Source organism: Colobus angolensis, unplaced genomic scaffold (assembly GCF_000951035.1).
Source record: "Colobus angolensis palliatus isolate OR3802 unplaced genomic scaffold, Cang.pa_1.0 Scaffold436, whole genome shotgun sequence".
Classification (NCBI taxonomy): Eukaryota; Metazoa; Chordata; class Mammalia; order Primates; family Cercopithecidae; genus Colobus; species Colobus angolensis.
In genome coordinates this window covers 3131891-3143899 of record NW_012117777.1, presented here as the reverse complement: position 1 = coordinate 3143899, position 12009 = coordinate 3131891, and the positions used below count along the sequence as shown (strand labels likewise).

Below are 12009 nucleotides of genomic sequence, written 5' to 3'. Positions count from 1 at the left end.
CATAACAGATGCCCAATACACATTTTCTGATGATTTGAGATACTCATTACATATACATGCAAGAAAAGAATCCTTTTTATTTACAATAAAATTTACAGTATAAAAACATAAACATTTTCTAACATGTCTAGGTTTTGAAATTATCTGTGCAAATGTTACTTTCAAAAGTTCAGACAGATTAACAATGGAAGAAGATCATAATAATTATTCTCAATTAGGGCTTCATTTACTGCTGAATACTGATATTATACATATCATCCTTTTTCTCTATCACCCTAATTACCTGACATTTTGCTACAGTGATAAAAAAGTTAATAGCTGAAATAAATAGTAACAAGTAAGGGAATTTAAAGGAAGCAGTTAAATGAAAAGACATAATAGTGAGTCATTTTATTTTTTGAGTTGTATTTGGAAAGTTAATCACAGCAAAAATAAAGGGGACACCAAGATAGGCACAGGGTACTCACTCGACTACAGTGCTCCAAGAGTGAAACAATGTTGGCTTCTATCTGTGCCTTTCGTTCCAGTTCCTGATTCTTTGTTTCCTCAAAAGTCTCAATAAAAGCTGACAATTGGAAACCATAAGAGAGGTTACTGTTGATCGAGTTAACACTATATAAACTCTGATTTGTAGGTCTTAAGAGTGTTTTTTAGATTTTTTTTTTTTTTTTTTGAGACGGAGTCTCATTCTGTCATGAGGCTGGAGTGCAGTGGTGCGATCTCAGCTCACTGCAACCTCCGCCTCCGGGTTCAAGGGATTCTCCTGCCTCAGTCTCCCGAGTAGCTGGGACTACAGGCCTGTACCACCATACCCAGCTAATTTTTGTATTTTTACTAGAGACGGGGTTTCACCATGTTGGCCAGGATGGTCTGGATCTCTTGACCACGTGATCCACCTGCCTGGCCCAATTTTTAGAAATTTTAAGCTACCACTGTTTAATTTGTTATTAACCCAAAGGTAATTATTCAATAAGAACTTTACATACGTACAAACTGCCTAAATCCTGTGACCTTGATATAAATCAGAAAGTTATAAATATAGGCTCAAAAGAAATAGCTGATAAAATGACAATCAGAAGAAATTTGCTTTTATAAAGATCTCCTTTGATATATCAATAATTATTAACACCCTGGCTACTAACTTTATTTCTATAATTTCCATTGCTGAATACCTATTTTATCAGAAAATGAGTATTTTATTTATAATGCTGGATTCATTTCAACTAAATTAATTTAATAATTTATTCAGATTGTAAATAAATATTCTAGGAAATTATCTTTTTATTTGTTTAATATAGAACCAGTTCTTATTTACATGTTCGACTATTTCTATGGGGCATCTAAAAAATAGAAACTTTCAGTCAAAAATAATTTTATTGTTAGTATGAAATAAACATCAACAGCTTGCCTTCTATAATGGATTTCCATTCTACTTTTTTCTTATATTTAGTATATTTTTAAAGTGAAACAGTCTTCAACAAAACATTTTTTATTTGAATATGGTGGTAGAGGACCACAATCAACATTTTTTATAAAACTGAATTTTCTTTAATGTCCTGCTTCAGCATTCATACAGGTCTTATGTGTGAATATCCTGCTTTTATAATCTGTTGATCATACATTAAGTGGCCATATGAAATTTTTATATATACACAAAAGCATAAATGAACATTGTCTTTCAAGGGTTATTTTTTAAGGAAAAACCACAATTAATATGTGGAAAGAAATCTGAGCTAGGTGACCTTCTATTTTAAGATTCTGTAGTATAGGAATTCTTTCCATTCATTCAGTAAACATTCATTAAATGAACACTTATTGACACCTAAGTGCCAGATACCATACTAGGTAGTATCTAGTAATTTCTAATATTGTGGTGTCATGACACATTGTTCCTTGATTTTACACCTTTCTCCTTTACCAAAAGACTCAAAAAATTTTTTTTGAGATAATTTTTGGTATTTACTGACATTTTAAAGAAAACTTGGTACACTGTAAAATAAGAGCTGACAATTACTCTTTTATAGCATGCCTCCATGAAGGTAACTATTGACATCAGACCTAGATGAAACTCTAGCATTTTGTTAGAATTCAGATTCTAGCAAAATGATAACTTAAAAGGAAACCAGTAATAGATAATACATGCCAATTTTTTAAAAAACCTGTAAGTGTATAACATAAGTTTAAGTGAAAACCAATTTATAAAATCAGGCTGAGATTTTTTTTAAGTGAATCAAAACTGTAACAAAAAGCGACTAAAATTACAGCTGGTGATAGAACAGAGTGACAATATCTGATGTGAGGGCTAATAAACAAGTATTATGGAAAGCTAAATATAAAAGTGAAAGATACTAAAGGTGAATATAGTGAAGCATGTAAAAGAGAACATTCAATCAATAAATGGTCTATAGCAGCAGTCCCCAACCATTTTGGCACCCGGGACCGTGGAAGACAATTTTTCTATGGACCAGGGCTGGGGGACAGATGCGGGTGATGGTTTTGGGATGAAACTGTTTTACTTCAGATCATCAGAGTTAGTTAGATTCTCATAAGGAGAGTGCAACCTAGACCCCTCACATGCGATAGGGTTCACACTCATATGAAAATCTAATGCTGCTGCTGATCTAACAGGAGGCAGAGCTCAGACGGTAATGCTCGCTTGCCAGTGGCTCACTTCCTGGTGTGTGGCCTGGTTCCTACAGGTCTGCAGTCTGGGGGTTGGGGACCCCTGGTCTATAAGCTTCCTCTATACAGACTACGAATGTAAGTACTAGCTTTAGAATCTAGCCCCAATGTATAGCATTCATCACATATCTTTTTAGAATTTTCTACCCATCTCTAAATTATGCTAGAAACTATTCTTCAAGGCAAAATGCTTTGAATGTCCACACTTCTGCATTTATTAGCCATTATATCTGCCCAAAATGAGGTCTCTGATTTGGTATAAATGAACAGCAATCTGAAAATATTATATTTTTGTATCTACAAGAATATCACTTACTGTCCATGTTTTCCTCCCTTTTTTTTAGCTCCTTGTATTTCTGGTTCATTTCACCTATGAGAGATATAAAATACAACATTAATTTCAAAAATTCCACATACAGTGCTCTAAATTAAAAACATCTCTTTAGTTCTCTCTATGCCATTAGTCATTGACTATTCATTGACTTTCCATTCCCAGCCTGGGGCTATTCAACCTATACATGAACACTATGGGTGCTGAGAAACATAAGTTCCCAAGAAAGTCCATTCCATCTTTGAAAGATCACCAGCAAGATAGTAGAGTAACTTCACTCACAGAGTTTATACTCTAAAGATTTAACAATTATTTAAAATTAAAAGGTACTAAGTGCTGTCATAAGAAAAATAAAAGATGCTATAGGAGCACACAGCAAGGCAACTAACCTACGTCAGGATTACAGAGAAAGTTTCCCTAAACAAGTAATATTTAAGTTGCATTATAAAGAATAGTAGGAGTTACCTGGTCAAAATACAGAAACTGCAAATGTCAAAGCATTACCAGTAAAAAGTTTCAAAGTGAGGATGAATATGGTAGCATAAAGAACTGAGGGAGTTAGGTATGGCGGAGGCAGAGAATGAAGTGAAAAAGTGGCACAAAGATGAGGCAGATTACAAAGCACTTTATAAGATCCACGTTAAAGAGTTTGGACTGAGCTGGGCACGGTGGCTCAAGCCTGTAATCCCAGCACTTTGGGAGGCCAAGACGGGCGAATCACGAGGTCAGGAGATCGAGACCATCCTGGCTAACATGGTGAAACCCCATCTCTACTAAAAAATACAAAAAAACTAGCTGGGCGAGGTGGCGGGTGCCTGTAGTCCCAGCTACTCGGGAGGCTGAGGCAGGAGAATGGCGTGAACCCAGGAGGCAGAGCTTGCAGTGAGCTGAGATCTGGCCACTACACTCCAACCTGGGCGACAGAGCAAGACTCCGTCTCAAAAAAAAAAGAAAGTTGTCACAATAATCTGGGTGAAAGATGAAAGCTGCCTGGAGTAGAGTGGTGGTAATTAGGATGGAAGGTAGTGAATTATTTTTTGTGACATTTAAGAGCCAGAGTGAATGGATTTTGGTGAGGGTTAAACAGGGAGGAATCAAGGATGCTTCCCAGGTTTCTGGCTTGGGCATCTGAGAAGACGGTAGTATGATTAACCTAAATGGGGAAAAAGTTGAGAAAGAGTTGCTTACAGCAGTTTTGCACATGTTGAGTTTAGCAAACATGAAAAGCAGGTCTAAAGGGACAAAAATCCAAGGCCTAGAAAAATGAATGAATTCTGCCATTTTCGCCTCACAGAGGGACCTATTAGTAGGAGTGGATCATGATTATTTTATGACAATAGGATTTCACTGTAACAAAAACTGAGCTTTGAAGGAACATGGCAGCTGCCATCTGTAGAGAAAGCAGACAGAGACACGAACCTCCATCTGTGCATATATTTGCTTGGTGTTAAGTGAATTATGAGAACACAAGGGTGATGGCAAAGTCAGAGACGTGGATTAGCAAACAGCTTTTCTGCCTTCTGGTCTGAAAAGTTTTCTGAAATTCATTGACGACAATCCTGATACTGAGACAATCTTATGTTAAGGCCTCCAAAATATTACTGGTAGTAAAAAGCTGCAATTGAAAGCTAATGTTTAAGGACAGTAAATTCCTAATGGTCACAAATTCCTAGCCAGGCTACACCTAGCACCAACAGGAAACCCTGGATCCACTCAGATAAGGCTCTAGATGGTTTAGCAACTCTACTGAACTACTACTCAGGTCAAATGATCAACCATGGTCTCAAAATACACTAATGCACCCTGATTAACTGTGAAGAGGAGGCCAGAGGTAATCTGTTATTAATTAAACAAACTTTGTCTGTATATATGTGTGTGTATGTGTATGTGTGTGTATATATATATGTATACAAATTTGTAAAATATACTACAGACAGGGTTTTGAGTGGGAAACCGAAAGAGTTGGAATTTGTAGCACACATGATCTGGGATACCCTTATAGGAGGAAGATGTGCATATAAATATCATTGCACATGTGAAGTGGCAGAAAAGCTACTATCTCCTGAATGTGCCATGGCCCATGTTTCTAAGAAAGTCCTAGTTTCTTGTTCTGGCTATTTAAGTTCCACTCTTGCGAGACCAGTCAGGCATTAAGGGATTAGGAGGGAGGCCTGGATCCTAGACTTTACAAGGATTTAACTATCATCTTATCTTTCTTCTTTTAATCTTGAGAGAATTCCTACACATGATGGTTCCAGTTTCTCATCTTGCTTTTAGACCCCAACACACTGCAATGAGGCTTTTCCTCCTCCTATTCCAATGAAATTGTTCTCAGTGAGATTATACGACTGCTTAATGATCAAATCCAAAGGGCAGTCAGTTATCTTACTCTGCAATATTTGACACTATTGATACAACCTTTCGACTTTCTTTGTTTTCCTTTCTGTTTTGTTTTTGCTTTTTGGGGGGGTGGGGGGGCTTCTCTGACTTTTCTTATTCTCAGATCATTATTTTTCTGTCTTCTCTTTATGGGTCTGCTTCCTTCTTCATTTACATTCTAGAATTCTGTTCTTAATGAACTTCTAACGCTATATCCATGGCAATTTCACACATTCTTGTGGTTTAAGAACTCTCAAATTTAATGTATTGTCTGATTTTTAGATTCTTTAATCTAAATGCTTACTATATATATTTATTTGGAAGCCCTTTCAGGAAATCCTAACTCAGTATATTCATAATTAAACTCATAGTCTTCCCCCTCTTTATTCCCTATTACATTTGGCTGTCCTCACCATCCATTTATCATTCAAGTCAGAAACCTGAGAGGAGACTCCTCCCTCCTTCTCTCCTCAAAGTCATCCTCCTAGTTGCCAAAAGATTGAGCTGGAACACATAACTGGTTAACGTTTACAGCTGCACAGCTGGCCAGCTGGACTCGATGGGACAGAGCTCCCACACATCTCAGCAGATTCCCAAGCTTCATAAAACTTTCTCCAATATCACTATTGCTAAGAAAGAGAGTGGTCAGAGCATTAGTGAACTTCTCTATTTTGTGATTTCTCAGTGGAGGATTAGTATCTGAGTTGCCCATAAAGGCAATGTAAATGTAGGCAGTCCTAAGGTAGGGTAAAACATAATGGCTGTTAGCAAATCTATCCTTAGATTCAGTATCACAGGACAGGACAAGATTGTAGATAGATGGAAGCAAGTCAGTTTATCACAATGAAGGTATAAGCAGTTAAGCAGAAGGCTCTAATGTAGTAGAATCAACAATGAGGAGACCAAGGGAGAGGGAAAGGGACACAATGGTAAAAGGAAGGTAATTTTGGAGATATCCTTTAATTCTAAGCATTTAATGTCAGCATAGTTCTATACTCGTTTATTTATTTCAGATAAATTTACTGATTATCTACTGTGTGCCACATACTGTAATAGGTGTTAGGATATCAAACTGAGTAAGACAGTTTCCACCCTATTCTCAAAGGGCTTATACTCATTAGGTGTATAAAAACAAAAATGTATAATGCAACATAAGTGCTCTAACAGATACGTTATGAAGTGCTGTGGTAACCAGATGCGTGAAAAGAGTTCAGGAGGATTTTTCACAGGAATTATACTGGCAAGGTACTTTATCAGGTAACATGGGGATTAAAGAAAAAAGTAAAATATTTTCCTTTGAAGAATTTATACTCTAATAAGACAAGTATACAAAAATGTATACTATAAATTCAGGCTTTTTCATCCCCCAAGTAGGAAAGAAGAAATGAGTATGGGCTGTTAAAAAAAAGACTGGGGCTACTGTAGAACTGACACCATTGCTTTCTGATAGTCTCTGCTATAGCCAGCAGTGGAGAAAGGGAGTTATGCTCTTCTTGCACTGCCAGTAGTCTGAGCACCACCAAAACTACCTCTGTCCTCACTGCAAGGAAGTTCACCTCACACTTTTACTTCTCTGGCATCAAATGACATTCTCCTGACTCAGGCTTTATAGGCTTTTATACTCTGAGAAGTAGTTCTGTCCCTAAGAAGGTCAGGTTACCATTTTCCAAATAGGTGGCTATCCCAATCTTCTCTCCTGATCAATACACAACAAGGCTTGTACTAGTAACTCTCCAGGCCTCAAGGCCCCCAACTCAGCAAAGCCTACTGATTTTAGAGTTGAAAGGTCAACAGAAAACAAAATCAGGGAGATGGGGCAAGAAAAAAAACTCCACAGGACTTCTGCACATCCAGATTGTTTCTTAGCATTTGAAATACTTCTGAAGCAGGCAAAGTCTCCCAGTACCCTTCCTTCTTTTTTTTTTTTTTTCTTTTGAGACAGGGTCTCACTCTGTCACCCAGACTGTAGTGCAATGGTGCAATCTCGGCTCACTGCAACCTTTGCCTCCCAGGTTCAAGTGATTCTCCCATCTCAGCCTCCCAGGCAGCTGGGGCTTCAGGCACGTGCCACCACACCCAGCTAATTTTTGTTTTTAGTAGAGACACGGTTTCACCATGTTGGCCAGGATGGTCTCAAACTTCTGACCTCAAGTGATCCACCCACCTCAGCCTCCCAGAGTGTTGGGATTACAGGCGTGAGCGACCGCACCTGGTCTCACTATCTTCTATATGGCATGGTTTCTATCCCTACTACCATTCTGGTCACTCTACTATGAATGAGTTCTAGTTTTTCTTTAACCCTTTTAACATATTATGCCAATAAACTTAAAATTCCAAGAAGACCGTCACTTTCCATAGTCTATATAACCACTTTCTGTTACGCAATCTAGGATTTCAGCTGTTTTCAAGGCTGTATCACATTAATTGATATTGAGTTATCTAAACCCCTTCTAACATTTTCACATTTTAGTGAGCCAGAACACTTTCTCCTCCCTGACTCCTGTTTCAATTTGAATTAGTTGTGGGGGCCTATAAAATTCCATCTTTTTGCATTCAGTCTCTCTCTCCCATCTACTTTTCACATACCATTATTACAGTAAGTAGCAAATTAGTATACAAAACACAGTCATTCTGTGGTATCTGACGGGGACTGGTTTCAGTACCCCAATCCCCTCTGTAGATACCAAAACCTGAGGATGTTCAAGTCTTACATAAAATGGCATAGTATTTGCATATAACCTATATATACCCTCCTGCTATATACTTTAAGTCATCCCCAGATTACCTATGATACCTAATATATTGTAAATGGTTGTTACACTATGTTGTTTAGGAAATAACGACAAGGAAAAAAAGTCTGTACATGTTCAGTAAAGATGTGACCATTGTCGCAAACTACACAGTACACATCAGCAACAATGTAACATTTTTTGTTTTATTTTCATTTTAAAAATAGAAATGGGGTCTTACTATGTTGCCCAGGCTGATTTCGAACTCCTGATCTCAAGCAATCCTCCTGCCTCAGAGCCTCCCACAGTGTTGGAATTACAGGCATGAGCCACTATGCCCAGTCACATTTTCTATCAACACTTACAGATGACTTTCATTTAATGGCCTGAAAGAGTACATTAACATGCATCAAAACTCTGGCTTTTCTGGATGAGCACTATGGCTCACAACTATGATCCCAATACTTTGGGAGGCCAAGAGGACTGCTTGAGGCTGGGAATTTGAGATGAGCCTGGGCAAAATAGTGAGGCCCGTCTTTACAAAAAATTTTAAAATTTAAAAAAAAAAAAAAAAACAACCCCTAGTTTTTCTCTCTTGATAACCCTCATTTGATGATTATGACGATTATAATTTCTATTTGGTGCTCACGGTGCCCATATGGTGAGGTGATGAGATGCACAGCACTGTACGTAAGTGGTGAGACATGAGGCTAACTTGAACCTTCTAATAGGACGTCGGAAAGATCACTTATGCTGGAAGAATCTTCAAGTGTTTAAGGTCAAGGCTTCATAATACAGATGGCTTTAGTTAGGAACGCTGTTCTAGGAAGCTGTTTCTCCTTTTTCCTTGAATCATCAAACAACTCTTGCAGTGGTTGTAGGCATGTTTGCTATCCCTCAGGTGACGTGGAGGCTTTGTTCCATTGAAGGATCATATCCTTCAACACTTGCACCTGTTGAAAAACTGATGCAAATTTTTCAAGTATCCAAATTGATGACTATGTTTCCTCTAAATCTGTATCACTGTCATTATCTCCTGTAGAGAATTTCAGCAGAACCTTGAGTTCCTTGTTGGTAAGGGTTTCTCTATGCTCTTCTATGTGTTCCTTAAAGTCACCCTTGATCATGTCAGAGAAGCATTCCCCACCAACTTCCTTTGCAACATTCAAGATATTCCTGGGCCAGGCACGGTGGCTCATGCCTGTAATCCCAGCACTTTGGGAGGTCAAGACAGGTAGATCACGAGGTCAGGAGTTCGAGACCAGCCTGGGCAATATGGTGAAACCCCGTCTCTACTAAAAATACAAAAATTAGCTGGGCGTGGTGGCATGTGCCTGTAATCCCAGCTACTCAGGAGGCTGAAGCAGGAGAATTGCTTGAACCCGGGAGATGGAAGTTGCAGTGAACCAAGACCGTGCCACTGCACTGCAGCCTGGGTGACAGAGTGAGACTCCGACTCAGAAAAGCAAAAACAAAAACAAAAGAATCATATTACTGACTTCTGCATCAATAATGGGGAAGCTCCTGAAATCACTGACTACCTCATTCCATAATGACTTCCAACGTGCATTGACTGTCTTGGGCTTTGGGGCATCTACAGCCTCTGTAAAAAGCACAACTACATTTGCAATTGTGAAGCTCTTCCATAAATCCATGACACTGTAGTCAAGGTTAGCATCAAGGACAGCACAAATCCTCCCGAAGGTGAGGTGGATGTAAGTCACTTAATGCACTTGCTGATGCCTTGATCAAATGGCTAAAACAGTGAAGTAGCATTTGCCTTAGGAGGCAAGAACATCACTGCAACATTGTTATTAGTGAAGTAGAGAGATTAGGGATGGCCAAGAGTAATGTCAATTATGAAGATGACCTTGAATGGCACCCTGTTCTCTTCCAGGTATTTCTTCATTTTAGGAATAAAAACGAATTCCAGGAACAAGAGAGCCATCATCCAAGCCTTCCTATTGTGTTGCCAGAACACAGGCAGGCAATTTTTGATTTTAAGGGCCCAGAGACTGTTTGTTTGGTACACAAGACCTGGCTTGACCATGTGACCTGCTGTGTTGCCACATAGCACCAGAGTAAGATGATCTTTCCAGGTTTTGAACCCCAGAGCCTGCTTGACACTCTTAAGGATTTACATATTAGGCCTCTTCTTCCAGAACAAGTCTGTTTCAACACAACTGAAGACTTGCTATGAAAGGTATCCTTTGTCTTCTGAGTTTCTTGAGCTCTTGTTGGAATGCTGCTACTGCCTGGCCATCAGCTAATGCTGATTCTCCTGTGATCTTTAAGTTCTTGAGGCTGTAGTACTTTCCACAGCTAACTAGTCATCCCTTACTATCCTTCAATTCCTTCCTCTCACTCTCTTCAACTTCCTCACAGGAATGCTCACAAAGGCTAAATGCTTTTTCATACATAATTTTTCATACATAATTTTGCCATCAACAGGGACATGCTTTTGTGATACTTTGTCTTCTCATATATTTGACGTTTTCTTCATCTCTGCAAGCAATTTTTTTTTTTTTTTTGAGATGGGTTTCGCTTTTGTCGCCCAGGCTGGAGTGCAATGGCACAATCTTGGCTCACTACAACCTCTGCCTCCAGGGTTCAATCAATTCTCCTGTCTCAGCCTCTCTACTAGCTGGGATTACAGTCGCCCACCCCTATGCCCAACTAATTTTTGTACTTTTTAGTAATGACAGGGTTTCACCATTTTGGCCAGGCTGGTCCTGAATCCTGACCTCAGGTAATCCACCCACCTCGGCCTCCCAAAGTGCTGGGATTACAGGCGTGCGCCACCGCGCCTGGCCAGTCTCTGCAAGCATTTTTATCATGAATCACAGCGACAATTTTTTTGCCATTGTAGGGGCAGCACTAACACTTCCATAAATGTCAGCTTCCTTCTGTTTTATTGTGCCACTTTGGTAAATCACACACCACTTTTCAAAAGATCTAAGATTTTTATTTTCTTGTTGAGAGACGGCACTTTACACTCTCTCTTAGTCTGTAAGGGATTTCTTTCACCATATAACTGATTTTTAGGAGTCTTTTTTTTCAAAGAAGCAAAGAGTGAACACAAGTAGCCAATGAATAAATTGCCAGATGAACAGTACTCAAACAATGGGTGCTAGAGAGAGACTGGGGATCTGTGAAACAATGGGAGGCTATAGTAGGGTATTCTTCAGTTCATTCAAATGGATTCCGCATAGTGCTCATTAGCACATGGCAGGTTCAAACTTGCTTTTTGAAACTTTCTGTATTTTTTTTCCGTTATTTTCCATCCATAGTTGGTTGAATCTGCATATGAAGAACCCGTGGATACAGAGAATTGACTGTATTACTAAACTGCTATGGTAAAATGAGTACATATAAGCTTAATGTTTTAAACTAACCTTGGCATTAGGTTTCACCTAATTTTCTAAATACACATTCTCTGGGAAATACAGTTGACCCTTGAACAACACAAGTTTGAACTGGGTGGGTCTACTTATATGCAGATTTTCTTCTGCCTCTGCTATCCCTGAGATAGCAAGACCAAACTCTTCCTCCTCTTCCTTAGTCTACTCAATGTGAAGACAATGAGAATAAAGACCTTTATAATGATCTACTTCCATTTCATAAGTGGAAAATAATAAAATCTTTATAATTCTCTTAATAACATTTTCTTTTCTCTAGCTTACTTTATTGTAAGAATACAGTATATAATACACACAAAATATGTGTTAACTGTTCATGTTATTGGTAAGGCTTCCAGCCAACAGTAGACTATTAATAATTTTTTATGGAGTCAAAAGCTATACATGGATTTTTGACTGCATGGCACACTCAGCACCCCAATCCCAATGCTGTCTTGAAGGGTCAACTCTCTCTCTATATATATATTAT

At 38.6% G+C, this 12009-nt stretch overlaps 1 protein-coding gene across 4 annotated transcripts in view; it reads right to left on the bottom strand.

Annotated features, from left to right (window-relative positions):
• The window catches only part of IFT74 (intraflagellar transport 74), a 129650-nt gene that overhangs the window by 15406 nt on the left and 102235 nt on the right, over positions 1-12009 (bottom strand). For 3 of the 4 annotated variants that reach the window (XM_011957111.1, XM_011957112.1, XM_011957110.1), the window contains exons 14-15: positions 2999-3052; positions 468-565 (exon numbers count right to left, since the gene is read on the bottom strand). In XM_011957111.1, coding sequence (XP_011812501.1) covers positions 468-565; positions 2999-3052 — 152 coding nt within the window. Of the gene's footprint in view, positions 1-467; positions 566-2998; positions 3053-11070; positions 11422-12009 lie in introns of those variants that run through there. The other variant, XM_011957115.1, reaches the window with a different exon arrangement.